The sequence below is a fragment of the Phasianus colchicus genome, chromosome 21 (assembly GCF_987193195.1).
Source record: "Phasianus colchicus chromosome 21, bPhaCol1.hap1.1, whole genome shotgun sequence".
In the NCBI taxonomy this organism is placed as follows: domain Eukaryota; kingdom Metazoa; phylum Chordata; class Aves; order Galliformes; family Phasianidae; genus Phasianus; species Phasianus colchicus.
Window position 1 is genome coordinate 3,485,360 of NC_143456.1, and position 22,346 is coordinate 3,507,705.

At 48.8% G+C, this 22,346-nt stretch overlaps 1 protein-coding gene across 7 annotated transcripts in view; it reads right to left on the reverse strand.

The window, feature by feature from the left end:
* Positions 1-578: 578 nt before the first annotated feature.
* Positions 579-22,346, reverse strand: part of GTF2IRD1 (GTF2I repeat domain containing 1) — a 50,520-nt gene continuing 28,752 nt past the window's right edge. For 5 of the 7 annotated variants that reach the window (XM_090122269.1, XM_090122267.1, XM_090122268.1 and 2 more), the window contains exons 10-28: positions 22,231-22,256; positions 20,026-20,146; positions 18,018-18,055; positions 17,756-17,836; positions 16,431-16,520; positions 16,106-16,165; positions 15,679-15,744; positions 14,395-14,578; positions 13,657-13,715; positions 13,435-13,494; positions 12,648-12,731; positions 11,378-11,561; positions 10,889-10,917; positions 6,469-6,516; positions 4,023-4,100; positions 2,834-3,026; positions 2,456-2,493; positions 1,437-1,573; positions 579-808 (exon numbers count right to left, since the gene is read on the reverse strand). In XM_090122269.1, coding sequence (XP_089978395.1) covers positions 734-808; positions 1,437-1,573; positions 2,456-2,493; positions 2,834-3,026; positions 4,023-4,100; positions 6,469-6,516; positions 10,889-10,917; positions 11,378-11,561; positions 12,648-12,731; positions 13,435-13,494; positions 13,657-13,715; positions 14,395-14,578; positions 15,679-15,744; positions 16,106-16,165; positions 16,431-16,520; positions 17,756-17,836; positions 18,018-18,055; positions 20,026-20,146; positions 22,231-22,256 — 1,651 coding nt within the window. In that variant the 3' untranslated portion in view covers positions 579-733. The remainder of the gene's footprint in view (positions 809-1,436; positions 1,574-2,455; positions 2,494-2,833; positions 3,027-4,022; positions 4,101-6,468; positions 6,517-10,888; positions 10,918-11,377; positions 11,562-12,647; positions 12,732-13,434; positions 13,495-13,656; positions 13,716-14,394; positions 14,579-15,678; positions 15,745-16,105; positions 16,166-16,430; positions 16,521-17,755; positions 17,837-18,017; positions 18,056-20,025; positions 20,147-22,230; positions 22,257-22,346) is intronic. The other 2 variants (XM_090122271.1, XM_090122266.1) reach the window with 2 other exon arrangements.

A 22,346-nucleotide genomic window follows, 5' to 3' on the forward strand; every position in this document is an offset into this window, starting at 1 on the left:
ATAACAACCCTCAATTTATGGGGTTGCTTCATTTGGTTCTCGTGGTGCACAGAGGAAGCTCTCCCCATCTCTCTGTAACACTTGCAGCTTTTGGTCCAGCACCATGGAATGGGTTGAGCACCAGAGCTCAATTTGAATGGATCATGCAAGCTTTCCTCCCCCCTTAAAGCACCAAAATGCAGGTAATCACAGATTAAAATCTGCAGGAAATCACAGATCAGAGAATCACAGAATGGTCTGGGTTGGAAGGGACCTTAAAGCTCACAAACTCCATAGGCAGGGACACCCCCAGTGCACCAGGCTGCCCAAAGGCCCACAGTTTCACCATTTCAGAAGGCAGCACACCGTTCCTCCTGCAGCTCCCAGTGAGTTTTTACCTTTGCTTCCAATCTGAAGACATCAGTGGCAAACGAAGCCCCAAAATGAGCCAAACCTCTTGGTCACGAAGACTTCAAGACAGCCAAAGCACAAGGAGGTCTGACAGAGGTGTCCTCCTGCACCTTCTCCTTCCTACAGATGCTATTTGTCAATAATGTATGTAATAAAATAAGTACTTTTAAGAGCAAGGCAACACTTTTTATTTTTATTTAAAAAGGCCTTGATGGCAGGAATATAGTGTAAAAATCATTGGAAAAACTAAAAGGCATTGATACATATTGGAATATACACTTTTTACATAAATTACATTTATTTATTTATTCTTTCATTTGAGGTTCTTATTCGGTATTGAGGTCTAATAGTTAATAGGTCCTGGGATCTGGACATTTAGACCACCATAGTCTAACATGTACATGTTCATGGGCCATTGCTGAAAGAGAGGGAGAGAAAAAGAAGGCAAAAGTCTCCGTTAGCACACGATACCAAAAAATGCATACATCAAATCTCAGACATGTTCAGACATGAGCAGTTGCTCCCACTTTCCAAATAAGATAAAAGAACCAACCCAAAAGCAAAACTCCACCAGCAAACCTGATATAAAAAAAAGCCTTTTAAGACTGTATTCCTCTCACTTTTTTTTTTTTTTTTTTTTTTGCTAAGAAGCATTTGATACCATGCACAACTGATGAGGACAGGCTGAATGCAGCTCCACTGATTTCATTTCCTACTTTTATAGTTTAGATGTATGCTGGAGCTCAGCAATGCTCCTGAAATAAGGACTGAAGGGGGATGCTGGGTCCCACCAAGAGGCACATGGGGCCACAATTACCTCCATTTGGGCAGGATGGAGCCCCATGGAGCATTGCTCCACTGACACAGCCAGCAAACCCAGCAGGGAAGGGCAGCCTCAAAGCTGCATCCCTTCCTTCTCCAAGCCTGGCCATGCCACTGAGCTTTATAGTGCCTGGCAGAAGGAGCACTGATGGTTAGAGAGCAAAGAGCAGCGTCCTGAAGCTGAAAGGCAGATAGTAAACCACTTAATATATGGAAGGCTTTACCACAAGCGAGATCTGATTTGTTGACGACGTAGACTCCATATTGGAAGAGGAGGAAGAGGAAGATGAGGAAGAGGAAGATACTGAGTTCCCTTCGGAGATCCTCTTCCTCTTCCGCTTGGGAACACTGCTGTCTTTTTCTGCAGGGAGAGAGGGAAAAAATGAAGTGGCTGTGCCCCACAAGCGTGGCCAAAGGGAGAACAGCCCAGGGAAGTGGTGCCCAGGGAGGTAGGGGGTCATCATCCCTGGAGGTGTTCAAGAGCTGTGGAGATGTGGCACTGAGGGATGTGGTCAGTGGGCACGGTTGGATGTGGTGATCTCAGTGGTCTTTTCCAACCTTAATGATTCTATGATTATCTATGAATATGTATATATATATATATACACATATGATATACCCATGTATATGTGATATCCTATATGATATATCCTATATGTATATATATATATATGCATATATAAAGTTTCTTATCTGTCTCATTCTACATCAGCTCAAACTGCAGGTTTGCCAGGTCTGTCTCCTCTCCCTAGCCACCTATTTTCATAAAATAAAAAGGATCCTAATTATCTCTAGAGCTGCTAATTCTGACACATTTGATTAAATGAAATTTACTGGGGAGGATGGGACACAGAAAAACACATTCAGAGGGATCACAGAAGCCTTGTTTCCTTAGAAGCTCAATGGATAAACGACAGATGAAATTAAGGGCTTTAACCAGTGAATAAATTGCTCGTGGTGAATAAATTGCTAATGGGAAAGGGATGTTAAATCCTCCAGAACACGCTGAAAATTTGAGTCTAAGAGCACAGGTCTATTGCCAGCTCATGTCACCGAAGTCGACAGGTTGTTTCTGAGCAGATGCTGAGTCTGACTTTCCATTGTCCAGGTCGGATCCTTCCCCTGGCCTTGGTGAGGGATGCAGGAGAGACTAATGCCTCCTCCCCATGGCCCCCATCCGTTTTGCCCATCTATTTTCTCTGCCACACTGCAAGGAAAGTCACCGACACATTCCAGCCCTTACCTGTTGGTTTGGCCTCAGTGCAGATTTCGGAAAAAGGCCTGTGTAAGAGACAGCATGAGGTCAGAGCCTGCGGACACCTTCCCCCCCCTCTTTGGAGGGAAGAAATCCCAAACAATTCACTGGGTCTCTGGGCCATCCCCTGATCTGACCCATTGCAGCCCCTGGTGCCAATGCCATATGCCCCTTCCCAACACAGTCACCTCAAACTGTGTAAGAAAGGGGATTAATGGCTGAGCACCTCCTGTGGCACACACAGCCTCTCCATGTGTATGCAGCAGCACGATCCCATGCTGGTGGCTCTATGGGGACATACTCAACTCATGGCAGGAGAAACGGGGACAATACCTAATTAGTGGTCACAGATCTGGAAGAACTTACTGGAGCTGGTTGATAATCACCATCCGGATGCTCTCCCGTGCCTTCAGGATCTTCTCCAGCCGGTGGATGTCGTAAGTGTTAGGGTTTCGGAAAGGGATATCGTCCGGCAGGCCAGTGACCTCCACTGCATCAGGGCTGTCCCTGATGAGTTTATAGGGCACCATGATGGGTCGGTTCAAGCCCAGAGCTTCTCCTGTAAGGGCAGAGCAGAGGAGATGAGGCTTCACCCCACAGGGCTTGGGACAACACCGCCCTGAGGAGTGAGAGCTACAGAAGAAGCTACAGCTACAGTGATGACCACAGGGCAGCCGTGGGGCTGCACTGCCATGTTGCAACCATGTCTCACTGAGCTGCTTCATGTCTGCCTGCCCTATTTCCTGCCCATCAGCTGCTAACCTGCATTTCTCCAGCTATCAGCAGTTTTGGAGTTCACTGGGCTGGTGATCACATCCAGCATGCTGCGTTTAAGAGATTGCAGAATCATAGAATGGCTTCAGGAATTTAATTCTTTCATCTCTTTAGCATCAGTGAAATATGACCATTTAATCACATGCAGCACTAAAAGTACTTCCTTCTGTGCAGCTTAAACCTGCTGTCCATTTCTCTTGGTACCCCTTTAATTCCTGCACTGTACAGAATAGCAAGAATCCCTCCCTCTTGTGCTGGTCATGGTCCTAAAAGCTTCTCTCACCTCCTCTTTGCAATCAGTTGGCTCTTTTCCCTTCTCTTTCAGTTACTTTTGGCTACTGGCCACCCACAGATGCCACCAAACTGCCGCTGAGCAGCCACCAGGACTTGGGAAATACCACTAAGTGACAGCAAGGAGCAGCAAGGGGACAGCCCATGGGCTGAGCTGGTGACACTGCTCAGGGCTGTGCATCCTCTCGCCAGCTCCTCTTTCTCCTCAGTTCCAGTTGATATTCCTATTCCTTTTCCCAAACACCCAGCTGGCAGCACAGGGAGCCCGCAGAGGGCACTGAACAACTCCCTCCCCATACCAACAGGAAGGTCACGGTCCCACCTGCAGGAACGTCCCCAGGGCCAGGCTGCAGCAGGAAGAATCCCGTGCTGCGGCAGGCTGCCATGTGCTCAGCCTATAAATAGAGCCCTTCAGCCTAATTAATTTTAACTACGGCTGCTGTCAGCAAAAACAAACTCTCCCTGCTCAGCGTGCAGGCGGGAGGCTCACCGTATTTTTCATTGAAAAGCTCTTTCACTTGCTCTCGGAGAATCACCTTCTCCCCCAGCCTGTTGGCATCATCCTCATCTGCAAAGCAAAAAGGACAGCCAATTACATCCCCCATTTCTTTCTGACCCACAGAGAAACCATCCTGCTGCCACCATGCTGAGCTCGAGGTGCTGCCCTGTCCGGGCACCACTGTTCTCTGCCTGCACCTTCTGTGTAAAGGAGCTATAAAACGCGGCCAGATCTGCATCTGCTGCAAGCTGACATGGTTGAGAGCTTTTTACATCCACTTTGCGGTGCTGGAAATGACTGCAAAATATGCAAAGCAATGGAGACTCAGACCCCGAGTGCCACAAACGCTCCCCCAAGTGACATCAAGGAATATGCTAGTGCTTTTATAGCCGGGTTCCTAAGTACAGTATTGTTTTTTATAATACTCCATATAATCAGCTTGGCTTTACTAGCTTTTTTAATTACCCTCATCATACCAAACGATTTCTTCTCTGTTTTCCTGTTTTAAACACCATGCCTGTACCAGCAGACCTCTCACAGCTACACAGCAGCCTCAAGGGGCTCCAGGACAAAATGAATGCATTTGGTTCCTGCCTGTTTCGGTGCTTTGCCACCCACAGACACCATGGAGTGACCAAATGAAATTCTTCCATATCCTGCCATGGACAGCCCACCCAGCCCTGGGATACAAACCTCCTTCAATATGGGAATCACAGAGGCATTCCCACCAAGAACCGAGTTTGCCATGCAAAAATCAGGTACCTCTGCCCAGGGCCCAGGTGGGCACTGCAAGCCAGGGCACAGCTAGCAAAGACCCGAGCATCTTCTACCCATGCTCTGGGGCAATTTAATTTGATTGTGAGCAATCACACAGCCTGAAAGTTTGCTTTATGGACACACAACGTGTGTCCCTGCCTCCCTGAGTGGAGATGTGGCCCTTGTGGCACAAATCACTGCTGTGCTGCTGGAGAGCTGGGTGAGGGGCAGAAGCTCCATCCTTAACACTCTGCACTCTCAGGAAAGCCTCATCTTGAGCTGCTGAGCCTGAAAACAATGGTTTCTTATTCCCAATGTGTTTTCCCACAACTAGGAAAAAAAGGGGAGAACTTTCTACGAAGGAACATCCGGGCCAAGTTGTGTTTCAAACCCAGAAACGGCAACAGAAGGAGCTTGAAATGAATGGAGCAAAAATAAATAAAATAGAAGAAACTAAAAGAAGCATCCCCAAGGACCTCTGGTTTCCAGAGATGAGGCAGCTGCTGCAAGGGGCTGGCGGGGGGCAAACCCTGCAGGCTCCCTCTGTGACTTCCTTGTCATTTATGCTCAGTTTCTGGGATGTATGCAGACACCCGTATGGATATATAGATGGTAGCAGACAAAGAAGCATCAAAGCGACGTGTTCTCACTTGTTTCATTTTCCTACCAGACTGACAAACGCAGAAGCTCTTTCCTTTCCACTAATGCCCCCCAGAGACCCAAAGGGCACAAAGAGAATCCCAGGGTTTGTTCTGCCTTGTGGTGCCTTGTGCAATGGGCAGTGCTCCTCGATTCCCATCCAGGGATATGTGAATGCCATGGCGAAGCTGGAACTGAGCATGCGTAACAGAGAAGCCAGAGAGGAGGCTCTGTGCCGTGGCACCGCTCCCAGGGCCCTGTGATCCCATCACCCCAGGGCAGGAGGGACCTCAGCCTGCCCTGACATTCAGGCATTTACTGCCACCGAGGCATTTCATAGAGCCACAGAACCATTCGGATTGGAAAAGACCAGTAAGATCACCAACTGCTGACCCACCCCCACCAAACCATTACCCACATCCCTCAGTGCCACATCTCCATGTTTTTTGAACACCTCCAGAGATGGTGACCCCACCACCTCCCTGTGCAGCTGTGCCACTGCAGCACTGCTCTTTCTGAGAAGAAATGTTTCCTAATATCCAAGCTGAAACCACAGTATAGAACAGTTTGGGTTGGAAGGGAGCTTACAGCCCACCCAGATCCAACCCCTGTGCCATGGGCTGGGTGCCCCCCACTAAATCAGGCTGCCCAAGGCCCACCCATGAGCTGCGGCACCTCCAGGGATGGGGCACCCACAGGTTCTTCTCACTGTACCTCTGGATTAACACACTAACATTACTTCAGGCTGTTCCACAGTGACATGGGCTTAAATGCAATCAGAAGCAGCTCCACCTATGCGTGTTTTCCAAGTGGGACTTGTGGGAGCAGGCACCAAGCATCCAGACACGTGGCCAGACGTGCAGAGAGGATTAATAACAACAACAGAATACTGTTAACACATACTGCATCATTCAGTTCTCGGCATCACAGGGAAACAGAGGAAAAAATACCTGAAATTTGGGAGTTTTACACGTTTTCATTCGCACATTAAAATGCATTTCTTGTCTGCTACCATCTACGATGCATCAACTGAGCTACGTACCATTCAAAGCAGCGTACGCTTTTTCCAATGACGTTATCCGTCTAGGGGCTACAGCACAAGTTAAAAGAAGAAAACAAAAAGAGAGAAAGAAAAAGAGAGCAATGAGTGCTACAGCTTGGTTTCTTGTTCACAAACAAAAGCAAAACCCAGGGCGATGCTCTCCCTATAAAATTCCTCTGGTCCCAAGGCCTCGTGGCACAAAGATGGTGGAGGCTGAGTGCCACGGGGTGACTGGACTGTGCTCTGCACTGATTTATGACATGCTCAATATCTGAGCATCCCTTGAGGTTACAGCGTGGGAGCCCGAGAGATGCACGGGAAAATCGGAGGTTGCAGCAGATGGAAAGCAAAGGGGAATTGGGTTAGTTCTGCAGCAATGGGGGGAAATGGAGAAAAGGGCTCCCTAAGGAGAGGCTGAGCCTCGCTGCTGACTTCGACACAACAAGCGACATCAAAAAGAAATGGATTTCCTGGAGAAGAGCCCCAGCAGGGGGGCTGGGCCAGAATGTGCTGACAGTCCCACAAATGGGAAAGCCCAGGGGAAGGGTTGGGCAAGCAGGGGAGCACGTCCTGGTGGGCTGAGCAGAGATAAGAGCAACACGAAGCATCTTGGAATAGGCACAGACATGAACATTTCTAGCAGGCTGGGGAAAGCCGAGGTTGCAAAATTCTGGCCAATGTTTTTTGGTGAATACATAGTGCAAGGAGGAAGAGATGCAAGCAGGGCACGCCAGCATGAGAAAGGAAAACGTGGGGCAGGGATCGGGGTGCTGGGATGGAGCTGAGCACAGATAGGAGGTGATGTCAGCCACCACTGTTATTAAAACCTATTGGTAATAAATCAGTAAAATAAACCCAAACTTTTCCAGCAGGTGGAGATTTCGAGGTGCTGTTATTAAATCATGCTGATTAAGGAAGATAATTTACTTCCTTGCCCTGCTAGTACACATGTGCTCAGCCAACCCCCAGGGTGACACCGCTGCCCTTGGGCACAGAGCATGAAACATGCTGGAGTGCAGCCATGACACAGCATAGCCCCAAAAAACAGAGGTTTGGGGTGACTGAAGGAGGGTATGAGGCTGATGGGGAGCAAAGCAAGAGCAAAGCAAGCACAAAGCACAAAGGCTGGGATTAGCTGGGTGTTAGCACTGCCCTCTCAACGCAGGGATGCTGTGTTAGTTAATGGAAGAGAAAACGAGGAAATGAAAGGCAAAGTTCAAGGCAATCTGAAGCACAGAGGTGTTTAGATACAGGCTAGGAAGCTACAGAGTCATTTATCATAGAACCATATAGAATGGTTGGGTTGGAAGGGTCCTCACGGCCCCCTCTGCCCCACCCCTGCCATGGGCTGGCTGCCCCCCCAGCTCAGGCAGCCCTGGGCCCATCGATGGCATGGGGCACCTGCAGAGATGGAGCACCTACAGCTCAGGGCAGCAGTGCCATGGCCTCAGAGCCCTCTGAGTAAAGAATTTCTTCCCAACGCTTAATGCAAATTTCCCCTCTTTTCATTTAAAGCCATTTATACCATCATCCGCTTGGTGCTCCACCTTCAGATTCACATCACTAACCAGCTCAGAGGTAAACAAGCAATCATTCACCCTGGCTGAAGGGAAGGCAGAGCAGAAGGAAGGAGCACTCAGTAGGTCTGATAGGAGTTAAGCACAGGGGCAGCCCTGGGACTGCAGCAATGGAGCCAACACTGTGCACCGAGGGCTTTGCTCTCCTTTTTTTGTCATTAGGGGCTTCCAACATGAGGCACATCTCATCAAAGTCCTGCAGAGGATGGTGCTCTCATGATTAAAAAAAAAAAAAAAAAAGAAAGAAAAAGGATGCCTGGATGTGTGGCTTTTTTAATTAAAGAACACTGCCTGCCCTACTTTATTAATTGGAGTATGGGAAATAATCTATCAGGGTGGTAGGGAGTTTGGGGAATAGGACAGATGGAGCTGGTGTACATTTTCAATCAAAGCACATAAAAATTAACATACAGAATGCTTGATTCTTTTTTTTTTTTTTTAACCAAAGGCTCAAATGAAGCCTGTTTTGTATCTCTGTGCCTCAGGAAAGAAGAAAAGAAAGGATAAGTGCAGTGTTTATAGCACTGGAGCTTCACCCCATCACTTCCACTTCTGTTCTAATGCTGTGTTTGTGAATTGGATACCAGTGGTGGGGGGAAAGGAAACTGGAATAGAGAATGTCCCATGGTGCTCATGGGACACAACCCCAGGGGGAACCCAGCTGGGTCTTGACTGCTTTGCACTGCAGCCCCCATCCCAACAGTGATGCTCACTACAAGGAGAGCAGGCTGCGATCACAGCTGAACCTCCCAAAGCTGCTGGAAAGCTGTGCTGCAGGGCAGTGCTCACCTCCTTGGGACAATGGGGAGCACCCAAAAAATGGCCCGTTCTCATGAATGCCCCATCTGCTGAGCACAGAGCTCTCTGCACACACACAGCAGCCAGTCTGATCCCTGCAGCTCATACCCAGAGAGAGCACCTCACAGAGAAACAGAGATAATGTGCAGGGAAACAGCACCAGCACTCAGACTGGACTTCCATCCATTCATCTGCTGCACTCAGAGAATGGGATCCCCACAGAGAACAAGAAACCCTGCAGCCCTGTGGGTATTTCCATGCAGGAGTTGCACCATATAGCAAACAAAATATCACAACGCAGCTTGAAGGCAAACCCCATCTCACCCAAGTGATTCACGAGAAAAGAAAAGTTTATCTTAAGTTTCCTTTCTCCCTTAAGACATATATTTTTCACTTAACTTTTGGCAAGACAATCCTCAAAAACACAACCTCCCTTATAATTCATAAAGTCATCTCCTGGGCTTTCCAGCTTTTCAAAGCCTTTGCAATGCCGTTCTGTTTGGGAGTAACCATTGCTTTCATTTTAATGCTCCTCTGTGAAATAAAAGAGATTGCCATTGATTTTGTTGTAATGCCAAGCATGCACTTCTGCTGGACTCAGTGCTACGTGGCAGGGCACCACTACAAGAGATGGAGGTGAAAGGAACATGACAGCCTCTCTTACATTTGAATTTCGTCTAATCTGTGGCTATTCATTGTGTTAAGGCAGATGAAAAGCAATCAATTTTAATGCATGGAGATATACAACTGTGTTACCACCCTCCACTGAGGCAGACGGTGATGGAGAAGCAGGAGAGAGGTTAATTGCTGTCAGTGGGGCTTTTAGGGGGCAGAGACATTGTGAACTCCTCCCGAGCCCCCTCAGGTAAGACAACACACAGATCTTGGTTTTTGTGCTACCATGGGCAAACCCATGGAGCACACATTCAGCTAGGAAAGGAGGAAGAAAAATACTGGGCATTGAAAATAAAATCCAATTTTTCTACATCTCTATCTATCACACTGCGTTTCCAAGCCAGCTGGCAGGCTGAAATATTTGCCTTCTGATATGCTCCTTTGTTAATGGTGTGATTTGTGTCAGATCAGTGTCTCTTAATGTAATTATCCAGATTATAGCAGGGGAGCAGGAAGACAAGATGAGGATGGAGCAGTGGGTGCGTCCTCAGCTCGTTCCCATCCACGTGATTCCACTGAAAGCCAAATTCTGTCCCATTTAAGATCTGGCTGATGTGAGGTGTGACCTCCGTGCTGTGCACCAAAAGATGGGAATCCTAACCCAAACCCAAGGGGTGGTGGGGCACCTCCCCATGGAGATGGCTGGGCAGGGAATGGGGAGCGCGCACTGCATGTCAGACAGACTGCTGTTTTCAGAGCCATCTCTGGAGTCTAACACCTTCCTGCAGCTCCAATGAGGCCGTATAAATGTTTTCCCCTCTGTCAGATTTCTCTTGCCTAAATTGTGCCATCTCCATGGAGGCTGGCCAAGAAAATGGAAAGCCATCAATAAAAGACGACAACACTTTTTGCACCCATCTGTGCTCTTCCTTTGGCTGTAATTACAGACACTGGAAACAAAGGCTGATTGCTGGATGCATTTCCAGCAGCAGCTCTCTTTTCTTCAGGGAGCAAAGGAGCATCCATGGTGGGACACCGGAGTGGTGCAAGCTCACAGGTGAGCACACAGCACTCCCTAACTGCTGAACTTGCCATCTGATTGCAACAGACATTTATTTTTAAGACCATGCGCTTTGTTAAGTGCAGAAAGCACACTCCTGCCCTAGATCAGCTCTTTAAAAATGCTGTCATTTCAAGGAAATAGCAGCCATGCACCTGGGTGAAGCTGAGCCCAGCTATCTCGGTCAGGGGAACGTTATCAAATGCATCAAACAAAACATAAACATCCACAATAAAAACAACAAAAAAGGAAACACAGGCAAGCAAGATCAGCTGATAAAATTAGTGTGCCATTCACATCTTGCAACTCCCTGACCAATAACAAACAGCAAGGCAAAGCTCTGCTTAGGCAGAAAGGCACCGTCTCTTACCGGGCTTAGGGATGAGTCCTTGGAAAGGCCTGTAAAACAAAGAAGGCAAAATGAAGATTTCGCAGGCAAAATCATGAGCATACACCCGGGAAAACACTCAGCAAGTAATGGATGCGTAGGAAAATCTGTTTTTCCCCCAAGCTCCTCAAGCTTCTCCCACCTCAGGTCTCCAAGAGAAGCAGCACGGATGTCTCTGCAGATGCACACAGCACTGTTTCATCCCACTGAGCTGTTCTGGGAGCTGCAGCCCTGCCAGCACCACCCTGAGCACCTCCTCACCTCCTCCTTGGGCAGCGGATGGGAGGAGAGAGCCAAAGGATGCCACGCTTTATAGCCCACTCCAAACCATTGGCTGCCAACTGAATTGCTGTCTCTGGGGCTGGAGGTCTGTGTGGTATTTACCAAAGCGATGCATTTAGGTAGAGGTAACCCCATGTCAGCCCCTTCCCCTTTCCCCTGTGGGGTGGCAGGCAGCCCTCGGGGCCGTACCTCGTCACTGTGAACTTGATTTTATCAGCTACAGCCAATATCCTCTCCAGGTTCTGTGAGCCAAAGGTGCATGGCTTGCGGAAGGGGATGCCAGGGGGCAGTCCTTCAATGATCACTGAGCCCGGATTGCTCTTGATCCTCTTGTATGGCACTTGTACGGGGTATTTAATCCCCAAGGCTTCACCTGGAAGAGAAGCAAGAGGTAAGCATGTGGGATGGCAGTGATGTAATTTTGACAGTGGTTCTGGCTCCATCCCAGTCCTCCAAAACCCCACTGTAGAGCCAGGTTAGCTGGGTCAAGGAGCAGCACATTCAGCTTTAAGCATGGGGGTAATGGGTCCTGAGGTGGAGCTGGTGGGAAGGATGGAGAACCCACAGCTGTTTTCCTGGGGGCATTACTGTGGATATCACATCCACACTTCATCTCTCACATCTGGCTACAGGATTGAAGGGGAATGGCTTTAAGTTAAAAGAGAGGAAATTTAGGTCAGTTGTTAGGAAAAAATTCTTTACTCTGAGAGTGGTAAAGCACTGGCACTGCTGCCCAGAAAATTTGTGGGTGCCCCACTCTTGGAGTCATTCAAAGCCAGGTTGGATGGAGCCCTGGACACCCTGATCTGGTGGGTGGCAACCAGCCTATGGCATGGAGCTGAAACTAGATGATCTTTATGGCCCCTGCCAACCCAAGGCATTCTATGATTCTATGATTTCCTTGCAATAATTGCAATAGTTAGTTGAGCAATCACCTAGGAACCAGGGCAAGCCTCAACCCCGTCTAGAAAATGAGATAATGACATTTCCCTGCCTTGCTTGATAACAGCAGTTGTCCCTAACATCCCCCTGGCAGATGGGAAGAGCAGTACCACAGCATTGGCTGTGGACCCCTTTACTCTCTTCCCAACATTCCCTACCTCCTTCCCACCATACAATCATTGAGGTTACAAAGGACCAGTAAGATCATGTAGTCCAGCTGCCAGCCTTCCACCACCACACCACTGACCACATCCCTCAGTGCCACATCTCCACAGCTCCTGAACACCACCAGGGAAGTCTGGGCAGTCTGTGCCAATGCCTCCACACTTTCTGAGAAGCAATTGCTCCTAATATCCAACCATGGTGCACCCAACACAACAACAGCAGCTCTAGATGGGGAGGGGAAGCTGAATGAAAGCAGCTGGGAAGGAGGTGTGGGGAGACAGGGAGGGGTAAGGGCAAAAAATCAAGGATGAGGCAGAGGGGAATGAAAGCAGCTCCCACCCCGATTTCTCACCATATTTCTTATTGAACAGGTCCTGGACTTGTTCCCGCAGTGTGTTAGCAATGTCTATTCTGGAAAGCCTGGCATCATAATTTTCTGTAAAATAAAGAAACAATTATGGACTTCTGCTGTTAAATTAAAAGGCACTCTGTGACTTTTAAGTAATACGATTTTCTAATTATAGGAAAGTCCTTATCTTGCAATTAGCTAATCTCTGGAGTAGGTCATTCAAAGTCCTTAAAAATAATCTAAACAGAAATATGTGGGTTTTTTTTTTCCCCCCGCCTGTTTGCTAAGAATAAAAGCTGCATGAAATCAAAGATTCAGTGGTGATAATTACTGGCGTTAAAATAAAACACACTCGAAAGCCTGACAAGCCAAAACCCTTTCAAGGCCTCCATCCCTGGCTGAAGAGTGGGGCAGAGCTCACCCATCCCAAACCATGGGATCCCCATTGCTGCCCCTTTCCCTGCACAGAGCTGCCCCAACAGACCCTCCCCACTGGAGAGATGCACTGCGGATGGGAGCGGTGTTTATATATTAATAAAGAAGCCAAAAAACAGACAAAGTCCAAATCTTAGAAGACTTCATTGTGTGTCTCACAAGGTCAGATGGTGAGATAAGCTGTTTAATTACAGCTTCATTCAGAGCCTCTTGTGTGGACCCATGGGACTGCCCACAGCTGTGCACCCGCCCTCCATCTTCCCTTTGGGTCTCTCCCCATCTCTCCTCTCCCACCCACCAAGCCCTGAAATCTCACAGCTCCTCCATTTCCACAGCTGTTCCCTTCAGAGCCCACCTTGGAAGCCCTGTCTCTTCACGGCATCATCCAGCAGTGCATCACCACAGTCGCTGGCAGCTGGGCAGGGGACAGAGAGCCATTAGCATCAGCAGTACCAAAGGGCCATGGGACCACCACGACTGCCTTTGCACAGGGCTAAAACAAGGTGGCACAAGACGTGCTGCAGGGACGTGCTCTCCCCCCACTCCTACCCCATCACTAACAGGTCTCAAGCCCTACCTTTAGCTCCTGGGCTGTCCAAAGCCATCTCCTTAATGCCCTCCGCCAGCAGCTCCGGTCTGAATAACAGCAAGAAGCAGACACAGCGTGATCAGATCCCCATCCAGCAAAGCCATCAACATTTTACTGCCCCATCTATCACTGAGGATAACGCTCCTACAGCAGCAAACCCACTAAACATATCTGGCTAATGCAATTTCAAAGCTCCTGCAATACAGCGGGGGAACTTCAGAAATAATTTTCATGCTGACAGCCTCTTTAGTGAGCCAATGTAACACTCCATGGGATAAGATTAAGCTTGTGACAGCTGAGTAGCTTAAATCAGCGCCTCCAAACTTGCATGAGATGTGGTCCCAACATTTCTTGGGGACAGGAAAAGCCTGCCTAACTGCTTTCAGTGTACAGAAAGTCATCGTTGTTTGGATAAAAAACCTTTAGAAATACCTAAAGATATTTTTCGTCCATCTCTCCTGGATTCTTTCCCCCACCTTCCAGGACAGCCCCCTCCTCATCACAAGGACAGCATCCATCCACAGATATGCATGGGCCTTGGATGAGCCACTGCACATAGGAAAGCCTTCTCCTTGCCCCACATCTGGCACCCTGAAATTTCAAGGCTTTGGCTGCTTCTAATTAAGCAAATTCACTGCCCAGGACACTGCATGGCTGCTGCATCCCCAGCAGCAAGAGTTCCAACCTGCAGCATCTTCCCATGGGATGGCCGCTCCTCCTGCTCACCTTTTAATGACAAACTGGATGTTGTTGCTTGCTTGGAGGATCTTCTTCAGCTTTGCAATCCCAAAGCAGTTGGGACGCCGCAGCAGGATGCCCTCTGGCAAACCTACCACAAACAGGTCCTCAGGGTACATCAGGAACTTGGAGTAGGGAACTTTGACCGGCTCTGATATTCCTATGGCTTTCGCTGCACGAGAAACAGATCTCATTAGTTTGACATTGGATCAATGCAGCAGAGATATGGTACATCAGCACAAGTTGAAGAGATCTTCAGAGAGTTTCTGGTTACCCTGTGCCCAGTAGGGATGCCCTGTGATGGGATAAAACCGGGTGGCCACCAAGTGTTTGCACTGGGGACTCCATTCCCAGGCCTCACTGCCATCCCTCAGGCACACATGGAGATGGGGGACGTGGCTCCCAGCCCATCACTGGGAGGGCACTGTGCAAAGCCCACTGCTCTGCTGGCAGCTTGATCTGCAGCTCTCCCCTGCCCCCCCCCAAGAGCATCGTGGTCCTTCTCCTTTTCTCCCTTTACGCACAGAGGTTGGCTCTCACAGCTCTGTACTTTGGAGCTGCTGGATGCACAGAGCTCAGTTTTCTCTCCTGTTTTCTCTCCTGTCCCCAGAAGCAGCAAAAACCTTTTGCCAGTTCACCAAATGCACGTGTGACCTTGCTGAATTTTTCCCAAGTTAAGTAACCTGAATAAAAAGTAGCGGGAGGTAAAAGATATGTTTTCTCTGCACCTCCCAATGCCCTGCTAAACTTAATTAAGCTAGGAGACATCCTTAGGCACCGAAAGCAGGTAATAACCTGATTTTTGTTTATTACCTAGCAGACCTCTCTGTCTTTCTTTAAAGGAAGGAGAAGTGGAGGCATGGGATACATGACCCCAGGGCAAAGCACGCCATGTCCCCGCATCCCACCAGCCCTCCTGGCCACCACACAGCCCAGTCGGATGGAAAATCCTCTTGGACATATTTCAAACCAGTGCTGGGTGGATCCATCAGCCCCCACTTCGGTGGGAGGAAGGCTGAAGGTCACCATGGCAATTCCTGGGCTGTGCCAGCACAAAGGCACCGAGAAAGCCAAGGGGAAGAGCTGCAATAACGAGGCCCAGGGAGACTTCAAACGTGCTCAGAAGCCTGGCAGACAGTAAATGAACAAATTAGATTGCACCTTTACTCAGCAACTGGTTTGGAAATAGTAAGTGGCATTTCTTAGCAATTAGGATCTCCTCACGGCCGAAGCCAACACTTGGCATTACAAACCTGTTAATGACCAACTTACCGTATCTCGTGTTGAACAAAATTTCTACTTGTTTCCTCAAATGACTCAAAACGTCCCCTATACCATCTGCAAAAAAATTAAAAAGAAAAAAAAGGGATGCTCTGAGAAATCAGCAGCTTCCAGCACAGCACTGATCTCCCCAAGGAGGCAAAAAATAGAAGTGAATCTGAGCAAAAGATGCTACCAATGCAAGACAGGAGGAGAGAGACCTCTACTCATGAGTGGATTGGCACCAGTGAGAGTCCCCACACCAGCCAGCAGTGCTCACAGGCTGAGCACTGAGTCCCCAAAATACAGAGGTGCCTCTCTGCACGGAGGCTGAGTTCCTCCCAGATAACACAGGCAGCCCTCCAAACACAACCGTGTCCATCAAACCTCACAAAGCTTTGCATCTACTGGAGGTGCTCCAGATTCACCAGAACCTCACCTGATCCCTCCATCTGTTTCTCTTCATGTCGTTGCTCCTCACCAGGCCCCTTCTCTGTCCCTGCCAAGGAAAAAGAAGGGTTAGCAGTGGCCAGCACCAGCAAAATCAGACCACGTATCAGTAGGAACCCTCTGGGTCACCCACAGGCACAGGTTGGGTCTGGCAGTGCCATGCTTTCCCCCAGGAGCTCGGTTCATGCCATGGCAGCACCCAACGAGCATCACCTGCCTGAGCAGGACTCTGTGAGAAGGTCCTGACTCCATCACCTTGCCTTGTCACCCACTGCATTGGATGACCAGTCTCCTGGATACGTAATTTCCATTACCTGCTACTGCATCTAGGATGTAGCTCGACTCCTCCGAGGCCATGTGCGTGGTCACTGGGTCATGCAACTCATCTGAACTGGGCGATCGGTCTGTGGACAACACAGCACGGGCAGTATTTGTCTTAAGGAGAAGGGCACCATCCCTCAAAAGAGGTTTCAGAAGGAGGTGGTGGCCCATCACAAGGGCTGAACAAAAGAGCATCCTCAGCCTGGGTGGGAGCCCCATGTGCCACGGCCTCCCAGAAATGCACTCCATCTCTCTCAGACCGAAGGGAAAAAGTTTCATCTTAACCTCTACAGAAGGCGAAGAGCAAAAACAGCCCTGAATTATTTAATTGGCTTAACTCCATTTGGATACTCAGTTCTGGCTTAAAAAGTTAATGCTGCTTGACTTAACTACTCCACGTTGGGAAGAGCATTCCACTAATGCTGCCTTCCTCCACGAAATGACACCTCCTGAAGTTTCCCTTATGTATATATGTATGCCCTCTCAATTTAAGCCTGCATCCCCTAATACCGGACTGCCCAACGCCCTCGAAGAGCTATCCAAATTTAGTTTTAAATAAACCTTTAGCTAATTTAAATACTTCAATCGGGTCACTTTTTAATCATCTTCTCGCAGGATAAATAATCCAAATTTCATCAATTTCTTCTTGCACCTGAGCACTTTTCTATTAATCATCTTCATTGCCCTAAGCTGTACTCCCTTTGATTGAACTATATCTTCAAATAAGGCAATAAAAAGTGGACTCTGGACTTCAAGTGTGATCTACCCAGTGCTGGAGAAGTGATAACACCTCCTCCTCCCACACGCTGCCAGCTTGCCATGCATTAACTTTCTTCTCTTCCACGAGCTGCCAAGTTGAAAATTAAAATGTTTGATCTACCGCCATACTTTGCTCCTTTCCTTCCTCTATAGTAACCATATGTTAAATCCATTCCATGATAATCCTGGAGAGACTCCCAGAATACCTCTGTATGAATGGGATTGGTGCATTTGGGTGCAATTGAGATTGCAGCAATTTGGGTACCACAAGATAAGTGCAGATGCAGTTGGACAAGTTGGACAGGGCATCACTGCTGCCCCCAGCATCACTTGCACTCAGGCTCACTGGGAGTCATGTTGCTGCCCTAATTCTGCTGAGATGATTAATTGATGGTTGTAAAGCACACTGACAATGCAAAGTGCTACCTATCTACTCATTAAACCCTAAGGACAGCCCTACCCTATTTGGTGTGATACCCAGGTCTGGTAACTGCTGTAGGCACAGCTGCTTCTCCAAACAAAACTTGGAAACAGGAGCAGCAGGGAGCTCAGTGCCCACCTGGAACAGTGATCTGAATGATGTCCAGCTCATCCGGCTCGATTTTGATCTGTCTGATCCCACCCAGCTCTCCTGAGGTACCTATAGGAGAAAGACAAGCAAAGACAATCTCCAACGTCAACCAGAGTCGCTGTGTCTGCACAACTTGGTGGGCAACTGCATCACCCATGAGCCAGAGATCACCAGCTCACTGAGCACCTCGTATTTCCTGGGATGGCATAAAATCCCCCCCAGCACCAAGAGAAAATGAATGATTCCTCACCTGGTTCGCAGCTTTCAGGAACGCCACATTTCTCTGACCTGGAAGGGAAAGGCAGATGAGAGGTGCTAATGGAGCAATCAAAGGGAAAGCTTTAAACCCATGCGCATGCATTGGACCCATCCCAGGGGCTTTAACAGCCTCAGACCTTGCAGACTCCATCACACTGCAGCACAGAGAAGTGCATAAAGCCTCATTACACTGTGGTTACTCACGGAGGAAAAGCAAATAGAGAGAAAGGAAAAAGTCAATTGATTTGGTAAATATTTATTCTGCCCAAAGCTTTTCTCCCCTGGATACTGGGCACTATCCCAAACTTGTGTCTACAGTTAACTTCACATGCTTAGAAATTTATGTAAGGTGTTCAGCATCCAAATTAGATTACTTTTCATTCTCGGGATGGATATTCTCTCTGTCTTTCTTAAACAACTGCTTTGGCAGTAAAGGACAGAAGGAACGGCACTGGGGAGTCACAGTGCTGGTGCTCTGAGGGAAAGGACAGCCCTTCTGATGCAGCTTCACATTTGTGCTGGCTCGGGGGGGATTAAAAGCACCCCACCCTCACCTCAACCCACTTAATGGCATCTGAATTCAGGCAGTGCAATAAATTTGTTGTAAGGATAGATCTTAACTGGGCAAAGAGGATGCCTAGGCCTGTAAGTACAGTGTGTGCCACATCGGGGCTGCAAGAAGGGCTTAAAACTCTCCCAGGTCAGGTGAAAGGCAGCCTTTCCCTGGGGAAATTTCAGAAGATGCCCTCCCCAAGTGCAGTGCAGTTCATTACCCTTTGCCCTGCAGCATCTGGCACTGCCCCAGACCCGGACTCTGACCTGGGTGGACCACAGGTATGGAAACACTGTGCTCCTACTGAGAACAGAGCTTTCCTCATTGGCAGGAAGAACAAAGCAGGATTTGATTATTTGTCAAGTACACATATGGTTTTCCTGCAGGTATGTGTTATCGAGGCACTGGGAGGGTTAATTTCTACCTGCAGGAGGGCAAAGCAAGTTTTGCACCACCACCACCACAGCAAGGCACAATTCCCTTTGCAACCAAGAGAATGAGAAAAGCATGGTATGTGGCCTCACTCAGCCTGCACCCACACAACACAGAGAGGGACCAATGCACACCTATACCCACAACCAGGATAGATCTGACAGATTCTGAAGGGACCTCAGGGTGATCTGCTGCTTGTGCCAAATTTAGGCCAGCAGAAGGTCAGCCCAGCCCAGCATCACCATGGGAAGCACCACCCAAACCTGGCTGAGTACAAACTGCCCCTACAACACCTACTTTTCTCCCATAATGTCTTCTGCAGTTGTTTTGTCTGCCCCATGCAACCCCTGCCTGGCCTCAGCTGCTGAGATGGGGCAGGAGCAGCATCAGCAAGGGTGGGACAAGGATGCTAAAGCAGAGATGTGCCACTCATTTTCCACCTCTTGCTTTGGTCAGCATCCCTCTGTCTCTCTGCCTGCTTGCTTTCGGTCACACCGATTTAATTGCACGGTGAGATCTCCCGTGGCAAAAATTAAGCAGTGCCCTAATTGCAAATGTTAACAAATGAACAGAAAAATGAGAAGCCTCAGGCCAGACTTCAGCCCTGCAGTGTGCTCGGGGGAGATCTGCAGCAGCAGTTTCCCCTGCTCACCCCCGAGCATGGTGTGTTTGATAAGGGTGGTGAAGCACTGCACAGGCTGTGCAGAGAGGTGGGAGATGCTCCACCCCTGCAGGCACCCAAGGTCAGGCTGGATGGGGCTGTGAGCACTGATGGAGCTGTGGGCATCCCTATTCATTGCAGGGGGTCGGACCAGATGGCTTTTAAGGGTCCCTTCCACCTCAAACCACTCTGTGACACTACGATTAGTGCTGCTCTCCTTGCTAAATGCTTCCAGTCCCGAAGCTGTGTGGGACAGGTGACGGCTCACATCACTCCTGCAGGTACCACAGCACCGATTTCACCCCAAATCAACAATTCCAGACTTTGTTCTTCTGACACCCGAGTGCCACTTACCTGCTGGCAGCCTGTGACGTCCCCGCCAGCTCCAGCACGGCCCCGCGGTGCGGCTCAGGGGAGATTTCCCCAGGGGGACTGGAGGGCTCCAGCTTGGTTGGATCTTTGGTAAATTTACTTCCTGGTGCCAAACGTGCAGAGTGGGTTTGGAATTAGAAGCAAAACCAGAATAAGCAACCAGAGAGCTTAAAGTGCAACAATGCTGCATCTCCACCTCCGTGTCCTTCCTCTCTAGTCCCAGAGCTAAGGGCAGGGAGAGGAATGGGTTTTTAAGAGCTGCCTGCTTGCAAAGAAGAGGGTGCTGATTTAATTAGGCTTGCAAAGGGAGAAAGGATGTGCTGCAGGGACACAAGAGGGGACAAAAGGATTCGGTCACCACCAAACACCCCTTCTTCCCCTTCCCTGTTCCTCAGCAATATGAAAGGAGCTGAAACGAAGCCTCAGCAATGACCTTGGAGATGAAAAGGGTGATCTGATGACAGGGTAGGAAATGAGAACCATGCAGGGAATGTGAAGGAAGTGCTGAAGAATTGGTGCTGAGGGAAGTTAGGGATGGAATTATGCAACCAGGCTTCAAAAACCATGTAGGTGTCCTCTTAAATAGCTGTAAAGGGCCTCTGGCTGGAATCAAAGTGCCACTGCAACATCTCCACCCTCCCAAAACACATCCTGCCCCATGGGAAAATGAAGATTTCTGGCTTTAGGCTCCAGCCTGGATGGAAGGGCAGGGCTCTGGCAACAGGAGCAGCAGCAATAGAGAGCCTTAAAGATGCTGTTTATCTACCGACAGTCCTTTTAATTTGTACTTTCCATGGACTGAATCTTATTCTTGCAGCAACGAAGCTTGCCTTCAGCTGCTACCCAGGGGAGTAGCAAAAATAGGTTTCCTAGCAGTGGTGGGTATTTTAATTAAAGGGTGAGCAAAACTGTAAGGGGAAGCTTTGGGATGCTTTATAGTTGGCGAGTTAAAATATGGCTCCGCACTGAAAAAGTGCCTTTGCAAAACTGGCACCTCCTGACTCAGCAGATGCTTTTTTTTGCACAGTCAGATGTGCTGACACGAATCACAGTAAGACAGGTTTAATGTATTTTGCTCCTGGTAGCCCTGCGGGGAGCAGGAGGGGAAGGAGGGGCCGTCACCCACACGGATTTGCTTCCTCATCTCCACGTTTCCATTTGCAGCTCCGTGCCAAGTGACCCCGAGCTCCAAGCACAGAGCTTTCCTGCTGCAGCTCGCAGGCGTGGGCAGGCAAGAGCTGCTCCATCACCCCCTGCATCTGAAACGCCTCCCCCAGGCAAACTGTGATGGATTTGCAAGGAAAATCCAAGCATCCAAGGTGCAGTTCAGAGCTCCAAACCTTACGGGTGGGTGACAGCTTCAAAATCGTTTTCTAGAGCAAGAAAATCACAAATGGGACTCCAGAACCATGGAGGTGGGACCTCCTCCAGGCTATGCTGGGACTCTGCCTGGGAGCACCCTCAGGTTGTTAACTTGGCCTGTGGAGATGTCAGAGGTGTTGTCTGGGAAGCTGGCTGGCAGCTGGGAAGAAAGGAAAACCCCAAACACGTCTTTACTTGTGAGCCAAGCCCAGGAGCAGGGCTGGGTGATAAATCTGGGAGTGCCTGGTGCTGTTCCAGCAGTCCCTCCCCAAATCAGGGCACTGGGACGTGGCAGCCTCCCCAGCTCCTGTCTTGCTTTACTCATTGGGAAGCACCGAATGTGGCTTCTCGACCTCCAACAAGCAGATTAAACACGGGGAAAAGAAAGCAGAAGAACCTCTCCCAGTGTTTTGTCATTGATCAAATTTTTGCTGTTTTTCTTTTAAAAAACAGCCAGCCTCTGGGCGATGCTAACACTTCCCAGTTAAAATTAAGAGAATCATTTACCAGGGAGGAACCCAGTGGTGACTCTTCTTACCCACAAAAGCACAGGAACACCCCACATGCCTCCTGCAGCTGTGTGCAGGGAGCCAGCCCAGCCTCACGCCCCACATATTCCTCCTTTCAACCTTCAGGACACAATTTGAGGGGTGCACAGTGCCTATTCTGAGACCAAGCAAAGCCAGCCTGGGTTTGGCACAGACCAGGTTTCTTCTCACTGAGTGTAAAGATGTGTCCTACACTTGGCTGTTTGCATTTCAACCCTGCTTCTCTGGATAATCTTTCAATTCACAGGCAATAAATCAAAAGACATGAAGAACGTACCTGTGAAAATTCTCTCATCAAACATCCTAGGAGGGAAGGAGAAGAAAAGGATTAGAAAGAGATGCTTCTAATGACTGAGTTTTAGGTTTTATTTATGAATAGGATTAAACTGAATC